Raw genomic sequence first — 20,444 nt, forward strand, 5'->3', positions numbered from 1 at the left:
TGAAGTCATGCTTATTTGTATACTGGAGTCACAAGTTATGAAAAGAGTATCTTTCTTTTCAGAAATAAATGAAATCCTAAAAATGAAAAAAATATTTTAGCTGAATACACTGTAGAAGGCCATTATTTACACGAATGTTTTGTGTTCAAATAATCACTACCTAATTTATGTTTCATAATTAAGAATTATTTCATTTATGTAAAGTTGAAAAACATGTACTGTACCATTATGAAACGATGTACGGTTTAGTAATGCAAACAAAAAAGGTTAAACTAAAAAGAGCAGCAAATAAAATATAAACACAAAATTCAGGGGCAGGAAGAGGGCATACAAGTGACTCAATTGTACTGGTAATGACAACGTTTCAGTTCTGAGTGTGGTTCACGGGTATTTGCTGTATTGTTTTTCTCAATACATTGTACACAGTTTATAATTATTACCATGCATCTATTCAATAATGCTTTTAGTTTCAATAAAGTAAAAAGGCTTGAATTTTGAAGGAAGGATTTGAATAGGCAGACATGAAGCCAATATGAATGAAGGAAAAGTGATAGGACTGACCATGATTTACATGGAACTACGATGTTGAACCTGGCAGAATAAAGAATTCACCTTTGGAGAATGACAGGGATAAGATTAGATACATGGAATAGGGTCAAACCATGGAGGGTCTTAGCTTCTCTGAGGAGTAGAAACTAACGTTAAGTTCCACAGAGAACTCTTGGAAGCCTTGGGCTTAGGAGTAACCTATCAAGGGTTGATTAAGGAAATTAACACGACCTCTGCACACAAGATGGATTGGAGTGGTGGGGATAGAGACTAGAGACAAAGTGAGTAGCTTACTGTAGCAACTCAAGGATAAATTGAAATTTTTCTGGATTGAGATAATCCTGGGAGAAATAAAGAATCTGGAGACAGGATTTGGTCAATTACTAGACTTCAAAGAGCTAAGACAGGGTAAACAAAAATTTTTCAATTTTAAAGCAGAATAAAAATTGGAAAGTTGGGAGGGAAAGCAGAATTAGGAGAAAAGATAATAGAGCAAGTTGTACGTATATTGAGTTTGATGTAACAATGGAATACCCAACTGGAAATATCCAATAGACAACCAGAGATACAATGGACGATTGCCTACAAGTTTCACTAAGGTAAGTATGCAGAGCATGAAAAACACAGTAGTCTTAATTGGTGTGTAAAATTTATTATACACAGCCAAAATCCTAACCAACTGGTAAACGGTCAGACTTTTAGAGTACACTTTAAAAATGACTTTAGGGCTTCCCTGGTGGCGCAGTGGTTGAGAGTCCGCCTGCCGATGCAGGGGACACGGGTTCGTGCCCCAGTCCAGGAAGATCCCACATGTCATGGAGCGGCTGGGCCCGTGAGCCATGGCCGCTGAGCCTGCGCGTCCGGAGCCTGTGCTCCGCAACGGGAGAGGCCACGACAGTGAGAGGCCCGTGTACCACAAAAAAAAAAAAAAAAAAAAAAAAAAATGACTTTACAACTAATACAACTCTAGAAATTCAGAACTAAATATATTTTGAGGTATGAATTATCTCAAGAAGCACAACAGAGAGGTCCTTTCCAGAAGTGAGTCACACACAAAAATACACATTCAGAACGGAATCACGCAGAGTCTGTCTTGTAGGTACTCAACTCAACTCAAAAGACAGTTATTGATTGTTTAGAATAGGCAAGTACAGTAATAAGGTAGTATAGCTGAACTATCAAAGGTATCCTATAGCATCATACAGTTGAAAAAAGATCAAAGTTAATCCTAAAAGGTTAACATTTAGGATTCTCAAAGAGAACTGAAAATGTTGCCCTAACTCTCAATCGGTGCTGACTTCTGTGAAAATCTCTTTCAAGGTAAGAGTCACTGGTTTTCTAACCACTTGGAGAAGTTTCAAAGATAATGATTTTTGAGGGTAACTGAGCTTGTGGTACCTGTGGTACCACATGTCACCCAATTTCACTTCTGGAGTCAGAAATCATAGATGGTGTGAGCCGCTGGGGAGATGAGCCATTTGACAAAAGTGATTATGAAGGAGTTGAAGCTTAATGGATTAGTATAATGATTTTTTTTCTGAAGGCAACAGTGTGGAGATTATTTGTGAAAGGTGCAGTGGGACATGGAATCACTAAATGGCAACTATTTTTGCCCTACCGACAGCTTTGTTTTCATATAGGCTGGACTAAATTTCTGTTTTACTCAATCTTTGAGATTAATATTGAGAATTTGTCAAAGAGAATAGAAAATGTTTTCCTAATTCTCAAACAGTGCTGACTTCAATGAACAGCTCTTTCAAGACATGAGTAGCTAGTCTTGTGGCTGCTTGGAGAGGTTTCAAAGATAATGATTTTTCAAGGTTAAAATCTACAGACTCCAGCATTTCCTCCAAATGCTCAAAATTGTTCACGAAGGTAGAAGTTTTGCATTCATGTAAAATGATATGATCTACAGGTGTAATTAAGTTGCATTACACAAAAATTGCCAGTATGCTGTATTAGTGTCTTTAATCTGAACACAGCCCCACGTGCAAGAGGAAAAGATTATCATTCAATCCTAAATATACAACAGTAATCCCTAAGAGAGCAACTCCTCTCATGGTTATACAATAAGAAAGTCAAAACAAACCAGAGCTTTGCCATGAACATTCCAGAACTCAAAACATACTTTTAAGAGAAGTTTGACAATAGCCACTCATTTTTAAGACAAGATATAACATCAATAAAAGATAATCTACTCTGGTATTCATTCGTTTGTTCAAAAGCAAGCGTTAAGTCTAAGGGGTTAGTAGGAAACCCCACTAAATTAGTGGGAGTTGGGGCAGTTTCCAAAGAAACAAGACATGCGCTCTTTGCTCTTGAGAAGTTCACAATCTAGTTAAGGAGAAAACAATTACCAAGCATTTTGAATCTCACTTAAAAGTTGTGAACAAATAAAAATTTTTTAATCTCTATATATTTTAAATGCCATTTATTTAATAGCCAAAGTCAGAGTCTACCTCCTCCAAACCTGTGGGGAAATATCATTTTTTTAATAACAGTACAGCTAAAATTTCTTTTGTAAAATGTCTTTTTATAAAGAGCCTAAATGTACCACTTCTGAGATTCCTGTTTTTACATATAAAGCTTACTAAGAACCCTTTCTTAGCTGCCATACTACCAGCTATACACATTGCGTCCTTCAAAGCTATATAACAGTGCTGAGCAGCTGAGGATGCTGGGATACTCAGAGACTGACTGGAAAGTTGAAAGCAAGGGAAGAAGAGAAGGACGGGGAGACAAAAACAGATGCATCTGGTAGCAGCTGTCAGGGAGCAGAGTCCAGCCCAGAAGAAGCTAGAGGACTCTGCAATGGCAGCAGAAAACTAAGGAGGTGATAAACACCATGGGGAAGTAAGAAGGCAGAAGGAGACACAGGTTGTGGAGAGTTTGCTTCTAGAATAGACATGTTCATCTAGCCAGTGTGTGCAGTGGGAGAGCTTTTAAACCTGAAAATAGAACTCAGTAATTCAAGCCATTATGTGAAGACCAACACGCAAAAATAATATCCAAAGATATATGAACTTGGGTTACAAATAAGTACTATGTCATACATTTGAATGCGATCCACACTGTTCTTTTCCCAGTGCCCACACAATCTGTCCTGGGGAAGCTACTGGAGAAAACAAAAGAGGGAAACTAAAGCTGAGTCCTGCATTCAAGGCATTTGAAACACATACATGCTCAATTCTGAGGACCAGACAATCGCTACTATAACAGTTGTGTATCCAGCATGTATCCAGACCTAGGAAGCAACCAGCACTAACGTCAGAGAAGTTTCACACAGAGACACAGCTTGCTTAGCTAAGATGAATGTTCAAAGCCAAGCAGGGGAATTTCTGTAAACTCTTGTGTCCCCCACCATCAGCCACCCTCTGATTTTTCTACTTCCCACCAATCCCTCTTTACTGCTACTCTTTACCAGAAAACACTTTACATGAAGACCACACCATCTGTGATAAGGGTTCAAAGTCTAGCATATAATGTCTACCCATATGTGCTAGAATGTTCCCTCCAAAAAAAAAAAAGTTTTTTTTAACCGATCCTGGATATTTCATACAGACAGAAGCATGCAAGATGTGTCCTTTTGTGTCTGGCTTCTTTCACGTGGTGTGATGTTTTCCAGGTTCATGCATGTTGTAGCATGTATCAGTACTTCATGCCTTATTATGGCTGAATAATATTCCAGTGTATGGATATACCAAAATTTGTTTGTTCACTCACCTGTTGATGGAAACTTGTGTTATTTCCACGTTTGGAGTATTATAATTAGTGCTGCTACCCATAAAGACACAAAGCAAATTGATGGTTACATAGGCTGGGGGATCAGACGAATGACAAGTGACTGCTTAATGAATATGGGTTTCTTTTGAGGTGATGAAAATGGTTTGGAACTAGATAGATGTGTTGGTTCCCTAACCTTGTGAATGTACTAAATGAACTAATTTTATGTTATGTGAATTTCACCTCAATTAATTTTTTTTTAATTGCAAGGCAAAGCCTCCATTGCCACCTGCCTAAAATAGGGTTCTAAGTGTGGGCTAAACTACAAATAGGAAATGTTAGATATTTTAAAATAGATTGCCTATAACATGTAGGCTATCCTTCATAGCCAAGATCAGAGACTGCTTACTCCGTTAAACTTGTTGGGGAAATATAATTAAAAACAAAATCTTCTCATCCAGAAAACCTCTCCACGAAAGTATTAGAGAAAGAAAACACTTTGCTATTGAATAAGCATTAAACCAGAATGTGTTGAACATCAAATTCAATCCACTGAGACCACAGACAGAAGGAAATCTTAACCTTTTATAGCCAAGCAGGTAAAACCCATTACATCCCTGTTCTCAAGACAGATGATAACCAGTCCTCAAGTAAGACGGCTTGACATCATTTGTCACATAGTTCATCTGGTAATTGGGGCAACTTTACCTGGTGATTGGGGCTACCATCTGTGTTCACGAATGGCTTCATATAAAAGAAAAGTACACTTCTTGTAACAGGAGGTAGTTCTGGAGAGAGTCTCCTACCTTCCCACAAGAACTGGGAGACAGGGGTGCTATATTCCTTGGATGTTCACATTCCAAAATACGTTCCAGGTCCTTGAGAAAGAGATTCTTGGGTCATAAACCTGGCCAAAGGCTTGTTTAGGTTTGAAAAGGATTCACTTACATTTCAAAGAGACAGAGAAAGAATTTACAAGGTTTCTAAAGTAATTGCTCTAAGAAAAGAGAGGTGGCGGGGGGGTTCTTCCCTTATTTTCGGTAAAGAGAATTAAGCCTCTTATTTTTCATTTGTATTTGCCCTTATAAGCCTTCTCTGATCTCCTCAGCAAAAAGTAATTACTCCCTCCTCAGAGGTGCCTTTCTGTGGCACTTCCCATTTTCTATCTTGAATTGAAGCAGTTTCAACAGGATCAGTATCTGTTTCCTTTCTGCACCCCTCCTGGTACCCAGCACACTGCCCAGAGCTAACACTCAGAAAAGGCCCTGGACGACAGGAGAGAGCCTTGCAGTGATGGAAATGTCCTGTATCTTGACTGCATCAGTGTCGATATCCTGGTTGTCATTTTGTCCCTTTGTTCATAAGATGTTACTATTGGAGGTGCTCAGTAAAGGGCATGTGGGATTTCTCTGTCCTCTTCCTTACAGTTGAATCTACAATTACCTCAAAAGTTTCATTTAAAATTTTAAATGTCCTTGAATGAATGAACACATGTGAATTATGAACTGTCAAGTAATAGTTACAGAGTACTATCAAGAGAAATACAGGCCAGGATGAACAGAAGAAAACTCACAGCTGCATTCAGGGTAAGAGTTGAGCAGAATTAAGCGATGCCTTTAGGAAACTATGGGGACTATCAACCAGGATGCTAAAAACTGCTGTGCAGGGCAGGAAGCTATGAGAATGGACTAGGTAAAAAAAAAAAAAAAAAAAAATTAACAAAATTAAAATGTTTAGCAACATGGGTGGACCTAGAGATTATCATACTAAGTGAAGCGAGTCAGAGAGAAAACGACAAATACCATATGCTAGCACTTATATGTGGAATCTAAAATATGACATAAATGAACCTAGCTACAAAACAGAAACAGACTCACAGACATAGAGAACAGACATGTGGTTGCCAAGGCGGTGAGGTGGGGGAGGGATGGATTGGAAGTTTGGGATTAGCAGAGGCAAACTCTTATATACAGAATGGATAAACAACAAGGCCCTACTGTATAGCACAGGGAACTCTATTCAATATTCTGTGATAAATCATAATGGAAAAGAATATGAAAAAGAATGTATATATATGTATAACTGAATCAGTTTGCTGTACAGCAGAAATTAACACAACATTGTAAATCAACTATATTTCAATAAAATAAATTTTTTAAAATGTTTAAAGAGAGACAAAAAGACAAAATCCAAGAAAGAATGAATGCAAGTAAAAGGGATTAAATTGTCTAGAATAAACTAAGATAAGGGGAAATTAACTAAGACTAGACTCTCCAGGACACTTACCAGAAGACAGCAGGGCCAATGTCATCAGGTTAGGGTTAGGGTTAGGGTTAAAATCAGTATTTCAATGGCAGGAAGGGAAGCTAAGGGAACACCTGTCAAATTGGTGAAGAAGATGTACTTGGGACCCAACAAAGATCTCTCTTTCAGGGACCAGAAAAGAAAGGCCAATATTGTGGCTCAAGTGGGACCAGTGGATGGGCGCACAGTTTTAGCCTAAGAGCTACAACTTCAAAGGTTGGGACCTCCAGATGAAAAAGGGGTAGAGAAAAGAAAATTGAACTATTCCTGGATAGTTTTGTTTAGCGTTTATGGTCTGCAGTGATGACAATATAACATGCATTGTATTTGTAAAACACTGAAACTGTTTATAGTTGGTATCCTAAACTGGCCTCACTCTCTAGTAATGGTCATTTTTGGAGCATGAAACATCCATGTGTTGGGCTGCAATGAACAAGGTAGGAAGGGGAGTGCTGTGGAAAATGCCAGAGAAAATAGGACCCAAAAGCCAAATCTTTGGTTAGAGAAGTAGCCCTGGGTTTTACTCTTGAGTTTCAACAGCAAAGAATGAATTCAGTATCTGCCAAGAACGCACTGGTGTGTGTACCATGCCTTGATTATTCACCCGACACGAAATGCATGTGCAGGACATATGGAAATGCGTGTCAGCTTCGCTCACGCACCTTGAAACATGCTGGAAAATGCTGACAAACACGTTCCAACACAGATCTGTCTAATTATATTCTTAATTGATACATGAAACACAAGATTAAACCAGATCGTGTGCAGGCATGTTCCTGTGAGAAAAATCAGCAATATAACAAAAAGAGGACAAACTAGCAAAGTAAAGTCCTGTCACTTACAACAATTTTTTTTAAAGTACAAAAAAATACATCTTTATTTGCTGATGAATTATGCATCTATAATCCTATTAAATGGCGTGACTGATTTAAAAAGAAATTCACAATATTTAAGCTGCTAAAGAAATTACACTTAATAAGCAAAATAATACCCGGGCTCTATGAGATTATCCCCTAAATTAAAAGATCGGTTAGACTGATATGTCTGTCTAAAGAAAAGAGATTTGTATTTACAAATGCCTGGAGGAGAAATCCACGTGATAGAAACTTGTGTCACCATCAGTTCTATCTGGTACACTTTTTTTTTTTGGCTGCGTTGGATCCTCGTTGCTGCGAGAGGGCTTTCTCTAGTTGCGGCGAGCGGGGGCTACTCTTCGTTGAGGAGCCCCGGCTTCTCTGTGGGGACATCTCTTGTCGCGGAGCACAAGCTCTAGGCGCGCAGGCTTCAGTAGTTGTGTCTCGTGGGTTGCTCCGCTGCATGTAGGATCTTTCCGTACCAGGGCTCTAACCTGTGTCGCCTGCATTGGCAGGAGGATTCTTAACCACTGCGCCACCAGAGAAGTCCCTCTGGTACACTTCTTAGAATAAAACCTGATCACAACATTTATGTGTAAGACAGGCAAAACACTAAATGGATTAGGATTCGGGACCCTCGTATACAACAAAATTAGGTACTTGAATGGGTGCCCAAGTGCATTACATTACAAGTATATACAGGGACTTCCCCCACTAGCCCCATGGTTACTGAGCACTTTAAACATGGCTCATCCAAATTGAGATGGGCATAAAAATACACACTGGATTTCAAAGACAGTATCAAAAATAAAGGATGTAAAATATCTCATTAATAATTTATATTGGGGCTTACCAGGTGGCGCAGTGGTTGAGCGTCCGCCTGCCGATGCAGGGGACACGGGTTCGTGTCCCGGTCCAGGAAGGTCCCACGTGCCGCGGAGCGGCTGGGCCCGTGAGCCATGTCCGCTGAGCCTGCGCGTCCGGAGCCTGTGCTCCGCAACGGGAGAGGCCACAACAGTGAGAGGCCCGCGTACCGCAAAAATAAATAAATAAATTAATAATAATAATTTATATTGAGGGAATTCCCTAGCAGTCCAGTGGTTAGGACTCAGCACTTTCACTGTTGGGACCCGGGTTCAATCCCTGGTGGGGTAACTAAGATCCTGCAAGCTGTGCGGCGTGGCCAAAAAAAAAAACAAATTTATATTGATGACATGATATATCTCAGATATATAAAATATAATATTAAAATTCATTTCACTTGTTTCTATCTTTTGATATGACAACTAGAAAGTTTAAATTACGTATGTGGTTTGCATTTGTGGCTTGCATTCCATTTCTATCGAAAGCACTGCTATAGGGTAGAAATACCCGAGAGGCTCGTTTCAGATGCAGATTGCCAGGCCTGCCCTCCGGGGAATCTAGTTCAGCTCTCTGTATTTTAGGCAGAGAACATCAGGAGCTACATAAAGCAACAAGAGTTTAATTCTTTCCTGATTCTCCTCCCACTATCAATGCCTGATTCTCTTCCTATTTCTCAGTTGCAATTACCAGAAAAAGAGAATCAGTTTGTCCTAAATAATCATAAGTGATGCTCTTCAGTCAGAGCTTTTGGGTCAGGCTACCTCATAGGTCTCTGACCTACAGATTGTTTATCCTTAGGTCAAGTGTCTAGCCCAGGCCAATCCACTGTGACCAGTGGGGAGGGTGGAGGAGGCATGGGTCAAATGAAACAGAGTACAAGAATGACCTGGAAACTCACCTCTCAGCAGGGGCTCTGGTCAGCCAGCTTTCTTTGGAGACGACTGTGGGAATGCCCAGCACGGATTGGACTGGCCAGTAGTGAGTTAATTCAGAAATTAAAAGAGCACGATGCACATTCAAAGGCCCTGTGAGCACTAGAGCCAAAGATTGATTACTTCCTGAACTACACTCCAGATACACTTTCAGCCAAGCCACTCTACAAATAACAACAGTGATAGATCTAATCTCAAAAATATTTTAATATTTATATATATAAAGTTTATATATAAACTTTCTAGTTGTCATATCAAAAGATAGAAACAAGTGAAATGAATTTTAATATTATATTTTATATATCTGAGATATATCATGTCATCAATATAAATATCTAACAACCAGCTTGCCAGGCTAAACAAGGAATTTAGGTGGGGAGAGACATAATGCAGGGGCAGATGGGACAATATTTGGAATACAGCCAAGGAGTCAAAGTTCCAGTCCCAAGGATGCCATAACATCACCATATGTCCTTGGGAAAGATGCCCTAACCCCTCCTGCCTCAGGCTTGTCATCTTTACAGGTTACAAAATGACGGGGATTGTGACTACTGAATGGAATGACAGTCGTAAAGGTGCTTTTTAAAGTTAGAAGAGCGGCACAAATGTTATATTTACAAGTAGGAGCTATCATTAACTCTGTTTACTCATGAAGGGGTAACCCCACAATACATCTTACCTCAATGAACACATCCTGCTCAGGGACCATCTGATCGTATTTCTTCAACCTTATTAAAACGTTGGAAATGTTAACTGTCAGCTCTCACACTCTCTTTGCACTTACTTCCAGCCATAGCTTCATCTGTAATGTACCTTCAGGAATTCACCACAATATATCAAAGCCTGCGGTCAGACCAGCAGCCCACCATGAGCCACGCAGCATGTATTTAAGAGAAATACTGTCAGTCAGTCCTGCGGCGGATGACAACTGTCACCTGAATCTGATGGTAGCTTTTTCCAATAACTGTCAGAATATTCAAGGTTTACAACATATTCTAATGCCCTCCCACAGCATTTCTGTGTAAATTATCCAAATGGTGAGGAAAGCCATAAAAGGAAAGCTTAGTTACCATGTTTTGAGCCCAGATTTATTTCCACGCAATATCTTGGGAAAACAAAATACAATTTTCTTTACGTTATGCCCCATTTCCTTTCCACAAGCTAAATTAACTTCCCCCCCAAATGTGCTCAGTTTTAGAGAACCAATTCAAGAATACTGAGACCGTTTTCATTTTTCTGTTACTTTACAGAGAGCCTGACACTTCTGCTAGATCAACAACAATAGGAGAAAAGGGTTTATCAAATATTTGCATAATTGATTAGAAACCCGGGATATCCGTGGCTTCCGGGGGGAAAAAAAGGAGCTCTGTGTCTTTAAGGCTCCATGGAGCTGTCTCTGCGCGCGATGCAGACGGTGCAGGTTCTGCGGCAGAGACTCATCCTATCGATAAGGTTCTGATAGCCAAGGTGGAGGATGGGAAAAGAATGGAGCTGTCCCAGCTACTCAATGAGATCAGGGCAAACTATGAAAAGCTCCTCACCAGAAATCAGATAGAGACCGTGCTCTCAACAAGGATCCAGGTAATGATTTCATACAGACAGGCATCTTCCAGGATAAGGAGACAATCCATGTCTATCCAATTCCTGTCTCGGCCTCTCTGAGGTACAGTATTTCCTTTTCAATGCAGCATATACTGGGGAAGGAATTTAGGTTTTACTGCAAAGTGACTGGGACTACAGGGGGAAAGGCTGTGATTATTCCTGTTAAATAACCATTAAATGAATGTTGATTGATACATTTGATTTTTATATAAATCATGAGGTTACTATCATTAACAAAACATGGAATCAACATACAGTAAAATGGTGCACTCTAATCTCTTTTAGACATCCTACAGGAAGGAACATTTCAGATACCCTTCGAAGCTATTATGGAGTTATTTATAGAGATGATATAAATAACATCTTTAAAATGACAAGCTTTATAGTAAGATTTATTAGCTTCCACACTTTGCAAGATAAAACTAAGTAAAATATTTCTAAAAGGTTTCTATCATTTTTTAATGAGTTCAATTTTATACCAGATTGTTATAAATAGAAATCATCTGAGTATGTGAACATGGCATTCAGAAACAATGATATAAATTGGGACAATCAAAACTGCCAAATCGAAAATGACTTTCTACTTCAACGACAGGTTTTTGCTTTTGTACTAAAAGATGAGAAATGTTTATTTCTAATACTAAGCATGCAATATTTAAGTATTTTTTAAAAAGAGAGTCAAGTTAAATAAGAGCTAAATCCTAATTTCATAGACTTACTTTGTTTTAAAGTGACAATCACCTTTAGTAATAAATTAAGTTCTCATCTCTAAACAAATGAATAAACAACTCTTTTAGAAACAAAGATTCAGAAATTCAGGGATTTTTTTTTTTTTCAGTTTACCTATCATATCTGAGTACAAGTTCTATTCCAAGCACCCAAACACAGCAAAGAGTTTACTTAAGAACATACCCAAAAGGGAAAAAATATTGCTGGGAAATCATAGGACATTACTGCACGCAATTCATTTTTAGTAACAACATACATTTAACTTCTGGGTAACATTTTCAGTCTTCATAAAGAATTATCAGCATCGTAGATGAAGCAAATTCACTGGGATATTTGATTTAAGTGTTGGAATAGTTCACTCACCTTTTACAAAGAGAAGAAAACAATTAACAGATGACAATTTCTAAAAATTATAAGCCAAATAAACATTTTATTTTGCAATAATAGAAATACAAGTTATTTAGTTTACAAGTCATTATGCTGAAATGAATAAAGTGAAAAAGCAAGACTACAGTAAGTTTTGTTTCATCTTCTTAACATAAAACTACTTTAGGGGATTTTTTTTCAAAGAATTTAGAAAATCAACGGGAATAAATTCAAGGAAGCCTGATTACTTACTTATTACAAAATAAACATAAGCTAATTTAGTTATTTACTGCTGTATAACAAACCACTCCAGAACTTGGCGGATTAAAACAATTGTATTGTCTTTCACGATGCTGTGGCTTGACTGGGTTCAGTGGGGGTTATTCTTCTGTTGCACATGACATTGGCTAGGACTTCAGTCATCTTGGGGCAAAACTAGGTTGGGACATCCAGGGTGGCTCACTCCTGAGTCTGGCACCTTGGCAGGGCATTTCTGAAAGGCTGGCTCAGCTGAGACAACTGGGCCTGTTTCTCTCCATCTGGCCTCTCTACATGACCTCTGCAACAGGGTAACCAGATCTCTTACATGTTGGCCCAGAGCTCCCAAAATCATAGGAGTGGAAGTCATCAGGGCTTCCTAAGGCTTAGGCCTAGAACTGGCACTTCAGCTATATTCTACTGGCTAAAACAAGACACAGGTTATCCCAGATTCAGTGTGGAAGAGGACCAAACAAGGACATGAATTTGGGGAGGTGTGATTCATTGGGAGCCATCTTCGGAATCTAGCTACCACACTAGCCTAGCTGCCAGCTCCTCACTCAACATCCAAGAGACCAGCATTTTTATGCTCTTCTATTTCCAAAATTCTTGTCATCCTCTTTTGTAGTTGCTCTGATATGTGTTGCTGCTTGGCTTTGCCAACTTAACACTAAGAATAAGTGATACAACAAACCAAAAGAAATGAATGAATTTTGTTGTCTAATACCTCATGCTAAACTTTATTGACTTTCATTTAATCCAATATTTCCTTTTAAAAAGCATCTATTGGGCTTCCCTGGTGGCGCAGTGGTCGAGAGTCCACCTGCCGATGCAGGGGACGCGGGTTCGTGCCCCGGTCCAGGAAGTGCAGTAGGAGCAATGTATGGAATTGATTGCAGTATTTTGAAGCAAAAATTAGAACTTCTTAATGTATTTATAAAAATGCATTTTAAAATGTAAAAAATTTAATTTGGTGGTACAATAGATTTTTATTTATTTATTTTCTGTACGTGGGCCTCTCACTGTTGTGGCCTCTCCCGTTGCGGAGCACAGGCTCCGGACAAGCAGGCTCAGCGGCCATGGCTCATGGGCCCAGCCGCTTTGCGGCATGTGGGATCTTCCCAGACCGGGGCAGGAACCCGAGTCCCCTGCATCGGCAGGCGGACTCTCAACCACTGCGCACCCTAACGTGCCTTCTAAAAAAGGTAAATCAACAATGGGTTCTCGTAATACAGAAGTCTATTATAGAATCTCTAATGCCTATGATAACTTAACTCTTTAAATGTTTCATAATACACTTTCTAGCAGTATTGTAAATTACCCTGTAAATTATTGTAAAGTATCCTGTCCATATACCCAGTCCTAGAAATGATCAGTTTAGGATATATAGCTGTTTATCTGCTTTTATGAAGCAGCCTACAAGAAAATATGGGGGGTGGGGGTGGGCAGTAGCTAATTTTCTATCTTTCTTCCTTAATGATACCATAAACAATAGAAAGTTAAGAATCAGAGGTCTCAGGACTTCCCTGGCAGTCCAGTGGTTAAGACTTCACCTTCCAGTTCACGGGGTGCGGGTTCAATCCCTGGGTGGGGAGCTAAGATCTCACATGCCTCGCGGCCAAAAAACCAAAACATAAAACAGAAGCAATATTAACAAATTCAATAAAGACTTTAAAAAAATGGTCCACATCAAAAAATTAAATAAAATAAAAAAGAATCAGAGGTCTCAAACTTAGGTCCTGCAACCTTACTTCTCATTAAATGTATTTTTCTACGTTTCATAAACTGTCATGGTAGGAAAAGAATTTTGAGATTTATTTTACATCCTAGAGAACTGAGGCTGAGACTGCAATTGACTCGCTCATGAATTTAATTAATTAGTAACTGAGCACCAAGCAGAACACGCATTGGTCATTTAAAAATTTAAAGAAAAAAACTATTTGATTCCTGTACTATTTTTCTACAACTGCTTTTAAATGTCTCACTTTCAAGAGTGCTTTTGTTATTGTTGTTGTTGGATTTCTTCTAGTTAGAGGAAGATCTAAGCAAAAAAATGGACAAAGATGAAGAGGCTTTAAAGGCGGCTCAAGCAGAACTCAAGGAAGCCCGACGCCAGTGGCATCACCTGCAAGTGGAAATTGAATCTCTCCATGCCGTGGTGAGAATCATCTCAAAAGCAACTGGCCCATTGAATCCCCAGATGTTATCTGATTAAGAGAGGGAAAGGAATAATGTCCATTACTGGCCAGTGAGAAACTGAAAATCAGACCACTGAATTCCATCCATGGACCTAGTTCAACTACCGCCCTGCCTCCATCATGGCAATAACTATTACCAACTCACTCAAGGTTTATTCACACCTTTAAAAATGAAATAACCCTCGCTTATCATCCTGGGCTTCTCTAATTGTTAGAGTGGGGGAATAGAGCCTTTGTCATTATCCAAAGTCATAACAGTGGGGAGTCTTATCCATACCACTGAGAATTCTAATAGAAAAATATTTAAACACTTTCTGAAAATGCCTTTTATAAGCCGTCTGCTCTGGCTTTGATATTTAATATTCTATATTTTTCAATATTTAAGAAATCAAATAAATTAGGGTGATAATAAACTAATCACACTGTAGATTTTTTTTTTTTTTTTAAATTATTATTTATTTATTTATTTTATTTTTGGCTGTGTTGGGTCTTCGTTTCTGTGCGACGGCTTTCTCTAGTTGTGGCAAGCGGGGGCCACTCTTCATCGCGGTGCGCGGGCCTCTCACTATCGCGGCCTCTCTTGTTGCGGAGCACAGGCTCCAGACGCGCAGGCTCAGTAGTTGTGGCTCACGGGCCTAGTTGCTCCGTGGCATGTGGGATCTTCCCAGACCAGGGCTCGAACCCGTGTCCCCTGCATTAGCAGGCAGATTCTCAACCACTGCGCCACCAGGGAAGCCCCACACTGCAGATTTTTTTTTGGCCATAAGAATTATCACAGGATTCCTTTGAAATAGTAAGCTCTCTAGCTGTAAATAGAAAATACAACTTTTTAAAATTTGGGTCATACCTAAAGCTGTAAGGAAACACCTCTTGCATAAGGGCTGTACAATTATTGCAACCTTTTTAAGAAAGAAGAGAACTCAATAGAACAAAGACATTGCAAATCAGATTTCAGAAACACAGTTAGCTTCCCTGATTCACTGATGAAGATCTGTACAAAACAGGAAAGGGGCCTTGAAAACTCCCTACACGCCAGTGAACAACATTACCAGATGCAGCTGCAAGACCTAGAGGCAGTGATTGAAGGACTAGAAAAAGAGCTACAGGAAGTAAGGCGTGGCATCGAAAAGCAGCTTCAAGAGCATGAGATGCTCCTCAACACGAAGATGAGGCTAGAACAAGAAATCGCAACTTACCGCCGCCTCCTGGAAAAGGAAGAAATCAGGTACCTAATTCCATACAGTGAGTGAGCAGAAATACAGAGCCACTTATGTCACTGAGATAGAGAAATTAAATCTAAAACCCATCATCACCAAGGCATGCTCACGGAGTTCCTACCACAAAACAGGATTAGTAGTCACTGCAAAAAATATGTGGGAGAACTATTTCCAGCCTCCCAAAATTATGAACAGACTAGCCAAAGTCAGGGACATTAGCTACAACAAAGAGCACAGCAAGCCTAGAACAAAATGTAAACAATTCTCTATCGCTACAAAAATGACCTTCCTTAACTTTCTCACTTTCCCTGCCATTCACCCCTTTTAGAATTAGTCAGTGCCTTCTATGGACCACCCACAAAGAAAGTTTGAAAAATTCACACATTACCACATTCCCCCTCCCACAAGGGCCCGCTCCCAACACACATCAAACACCAAAATAATAATAACCATTATTATAACCATAATAAACAACCACGGAAAGCAATGTTGTTCTGAGTACATGATTTGAAAGATTTCCAGATATCCTGGTAACGAAAGGTATCAAAAGAGGAATTCTTATTAATTCACATAATTTCATAATCTGCAATCACTTATGAGGTCATATGGCTTTGAGCACAGCACAATGTACAATTTTCCGTGTTCCCGTAAAAAGAAAACCTTTATTCCTGCTTACTTCAGAATTCTGAGTCCTCTATAAAACTGGATGAAACTACTTTCACCTATAATAAATCTCGACATTTACTAAATCTTTGAAAAACATAAATTGAATTAAAAATATTCCACTTACTAGCTAAGTGATGCTGGGAAAGTTACTGAATCTTTCTGTTCCTCAGTTTTCTCATCTATAAAATGGGAATAATATTGCCTACCTCAAAATTGCTGAGGATTAAATGAATTGTTTGTAAAGTGCTTAAAACAGTGCTATGTAAATATATATATAGCTATATACATATAATTTATGCATTATGAAATAAAATGGTTGTAAATTTTATTTAATGCCTAATCATTCAAGATCTTGATAAAGTGGTCTTTAACATTCCTTTAATACAATTTTTTAAATTGTATCATGCTATATTTAAGATACACAGGTATCTTAAATTTATTTAAGATAAATATACGAAGTATCAAGAAAAATATAATGAACTCCCATGTTTAAGAAGTGAAACATTTACAATGTTATTGAAGTCCCCCCCAATCCCCACCCACAGCACCTAAACCACACCCCCACCAATCTCATTCTCTTCCCTCAGTCTAACCTGGCTCCTGGAGCTGATGCTTATGTCTCATTAGTCTCATTATATATCCCTAAGCAAAATGTGAAATTGTTTTGCATGTTTTTTAACCTTGATAAAATTAGCTACAATGTATCTTTCTTTCCCCACTCAATGTTATACTTGGGAGATTGTTCCCTACAGATAGAGTATACCCTTAGTTCACTAATTTTCACTGCTAAGTAGTATTTCCTTTGTATGACTATACTACAATTTATCCATTCTCTTATTTGTGAGCATTTGTTTCAATTACATGCTAATACAATGTTGCTCCTATAATTCTTTCCAATTTCAGATATTATGGTTGCATCCAAGGTGGGAAAAAAGAACAAAAACCTACCACAAGTAGAGTTGGTTTTGTTTTACCTTCAGGTGAGTTTCTGATATAAGTTAACTAACTTAAAAAGTGAAATGCCTGTTTATAGGGATTATAAATAAATACTCTAAAGTAGCAAAAACAAGCAATATTTGAATAAAGTTTGACATACAAATTGACTGTGAATAGTACTTCAACATTGTAATTTAATATTTCATAAATAATATTTTCACAGCCATTATAAATGAAATATCTTTTTCAACAAAAGTCCCACAGAAGTATGAGAACGAAAAAGTGGAAACAGTGACCAAACAAGCAATATTAAATGGAAATGTCGTGAAAGAAAGCACTGAAGCTCATGGCACTATTCAGTAAGTAAAAAATTTTGACCAACAGTGAACATATGCCAAAAAAATTAACTTCAATTGAGTAATCTCAGCAATCTTTGAACGTTTCCAAACATAATTTTATATATTGTGATTTTTAACCTGACATGATAAATATACGTAAACAAAAACTCAGATGAAGTACTATATTCTCAATTGACCATTTTTCCAAAAATATAACCAAAGCATGAGAATTCCATAGAATCAGTTAGACATTTTATTCATATGATTTTTAAAGAATATAAATAATAAATGCCACAATGTAAATTATAAAAATTTAAAATGTAAATATAAATTACATTTCTTGATTTATTTTTCATATACAATACACGTTTTTTACTATAGCCATACTTCTTCATATAGAAAGATTTATTTTATCATTTCAGGACAGAGAAAGTGGATGAAGTTATTAAAGAATGGGAAGGTTCCTTCTTTAAAGATAACCCTCGATTAAGGAAAAAATCTGTTTCTCTTCGATTTGATCTTCATTTAGCAGCCACTGATGAAGGGTGTTTACAGACTAAGCAGGATAATCTACCAGATATAGAAGTCAGGCTTATCATGAGAAGATCATGCAGTATCCCCTCTATCAAACCTCCATCAGCAGCTAATTAATCCAAAGACAGTATTTGACTTGATGTGAAAATGACATTAGATTGGACCAAGGTAGGCCTGCTGACCACCTTCTGTCCCAAAATGTAAGTTACTAAGTGTGTATGTTATGACCAATGTATGACTCTTCAGAAAAAAAAAGGGGGGGGGGACAAAATGTCTCTGAATCTAATTATAGCTGTATTTTTTGGACAGAGGGAGCGTAAACTCAGAAATTTAGTACCGTTTCTATTTTATTTATTCTCCAAATAGTCTTCTTTTTCCCTTGAAATTTTTATCAGAGACTGTAAGCATTAAGATGGTTTAGTTAAGCCTTTGAAATTTCACTCAGTGTCTGAACATTCTAAGGAAAATGGAATAGTCTGTTTAAATATGACTGTATTATATTAAGAACCACACTGAGTTAGTCATCATTATTCCATGACTGGTTATATCTAAAAAGATTTTTCTACTTAAAAAAAGAAAGCAATTATAAATGAACCTTTAAGGAGGACTATTCACTTAACCAAATGTTTCCCTTTTGAGATAATAATTTGCACAGGTAGAAAAATAAAAGTTATTTTCTGTAAGATGTTTTGAGCAAACTATAGAACACACCCCAGGGCTAATTTGATGATTAAATTAATCTTCATCTGAAAGTTTTTTGTAATCATTATCTGATTTCCAGAGAGTTAACTTTATTCTAAGAACTTTAAAGTTTGCGTCCTCCCCCACAAAAAAATCAGAAGTCCAGCTGCACAAAAAGAACATGAAAGCTAGTTACTCCAATTACTAGAACAGTTAATCCAACCTCTCACCATCCCAACTTTTCCATCTGTAAAGTTAAATGTGATTAATTTGAGTCTCTGATGCAAGCATTAAAGATACTCTATAAAGTATTATAAATATTTCTTGCGAACATTTATGTGAATTAAGATAACAGTATTGTTTAAACATTTATGTGAATTAAGATAACAGTATTGTTATCTAAGCTAAGAGTATTTACAGGATTTATGTTTTTAAATTGTTCAAACTCTAATAAATATGGATAGAAAATATATTTGTGAATAAGTCAAGTATTGTTGCAAAGTTTTTTAAACAACCTAATTTGTTTAATACAGGTATATTTAAAGACCTTAAATAATAAATACCTGTTTTAAAACATTAGAAATTTATAGGCTATCAATTTTTTTCTAAGCAGAAAAAAACATTGAGTACAACTCACCATACTTTTTTCCCAGCTAAAGTATCATCTAAGGGCTACAGCTGTTAGCATATTAATACAGCCTTTACAACTCTCCCTCTCTCTTTCTCTCTTCTTTCTTTCAATCAAAAAAAAAAAAAAAGTATATTTTAACCAGAAGAAAATTATGTTAAATAATCTTTAACATAATACAGGGAATCGCATTTAAATTTTCTTTTGATTACATCATATTTCTTTTAGCCTGGCTTATTCTGTTTAGTAAAAGGGATGATTTTGTTTTGTCAAGGATACAACAGCATGTTAAGTGCTTATTCTTGCCTAAGCATCTGACCTAAAATACATCCTACACATAAAAATGTTTTCATTCAATGTTAGTTAAATGCTACTAACTTTATTAAAGCTTTGGAAATGCAATCGTATAAGCTATTGTACTACAGTTACTGTACTAAGTAACAGTATCATAAATAAAGAAATACATCTAGTGTAATCTATATGCAGTGTCAGAAAACTTAGTACTGGGCACCATGAATGTAACTGCTTGTTATAGTAATTCCACTACGCAGCTATTGTGTGTATTACGTGTACATTTTAAAATACAGGACTTGAATTTATAACAGAGTTTTATTTGCTTTGGGGCATTTTAAATTGGGATATGAATTTACCAAAGTAAATGATACCACTACAATAAAAAAAAAAAGTTGAAACATGAACTACAAACCTGCATTGTTTCTGAGTTTGATACATTGTTTTAATTGTTCCAATATTGTTAGCTCAGTTGGGGGATGAAGAAAACTGTAACCAAGGTGCACAAAAGCACAATTTTTATACTTTTTTTAACAACAGAAAAATTAAGAAGAGTATATTCTAATAAATGGTATATTCTAATTAAAAATAAAAATAATCCCATGATCCTGGGAAAAGTATAATAACAGGAGCCACCATTTGCAGAGTGCTCACTCTACTCCTGGCCCTGTACTCAGCCTCTTCGTACACAATCTCTGATTCTTACAACAATCCCACAGATGAATATTATCCTCACTTGATGGATGAATAGAAATGAATATTCTTCAATCTCTC

At 37.4% G+C, this 20,444-nt stretch overlaps 1 protein-coding gene across 1 annotated transcript; it reads left to right on the plus strand.

Annotated features, from left to right (window-relative positions):
- The first annotated feature begins 10,711 nt into the window (after positions 1–10,711).
- KRT222 (keratin 222) lies at positions 10,712–18,187 on the plus strand. Its single transcript, XM_065897281.1, has 6 exons — positions 10,712–10,807; positions 14,211–14,339; positions 15,384–15,604; positions 17,166–17,242; positions 17,422–17,557; positions 17,959–18,187. The coding sequence occupies exons 1-6, from the start codon at positions 10,712–10,714 to the stop codon at positions 18,185–18,187; spliced, it is 888 nt and encodes a 295-aa protein (XP_065753353.1).
- The last annotated feature ends 2,257 nt before the right edge of the window (positions 18,188–20,444 follow it).

The sequence above is a fragment of the Phocoena phocoena genome, chromosome 19, assembly GCF_963924675.1.
Source record: "Phocoena phocoena chromosome 19, mPhoPho1.1, whole genome shotgun sequence".
NCBI classification, from domain to species: Eukaryota; Metazoa; Chordata; class Mammalia; order Artiodactyla; family Phocoenidae; genus Phocoena; species Phocoena phocoena.

Bases quoted from the DNA above. Each gene is read 5' to 3' on its own strand.
- KRT222 (XM_065897281.1), top strand. From the start codon at position 10,712: ATGGAGCTGTCCCAGCTACTCAATGAGATCAGGGCAAACTATGAAAAG. The intron at 14,340-15,383 runs GTGAGAATCATC...TGTACAAAACAG, and splicing joins TTGAATCTCTCCATGCCGTG to GAAAGGGGCCTTGAAAACTC. The intron at 17,558-17,958 runs GTAAGTAAAAAA...TTATCATTTCAG, and splicing joins GAAGCTCATGGCACTATTCA to GACAGAGAAAGTGGATGAAG.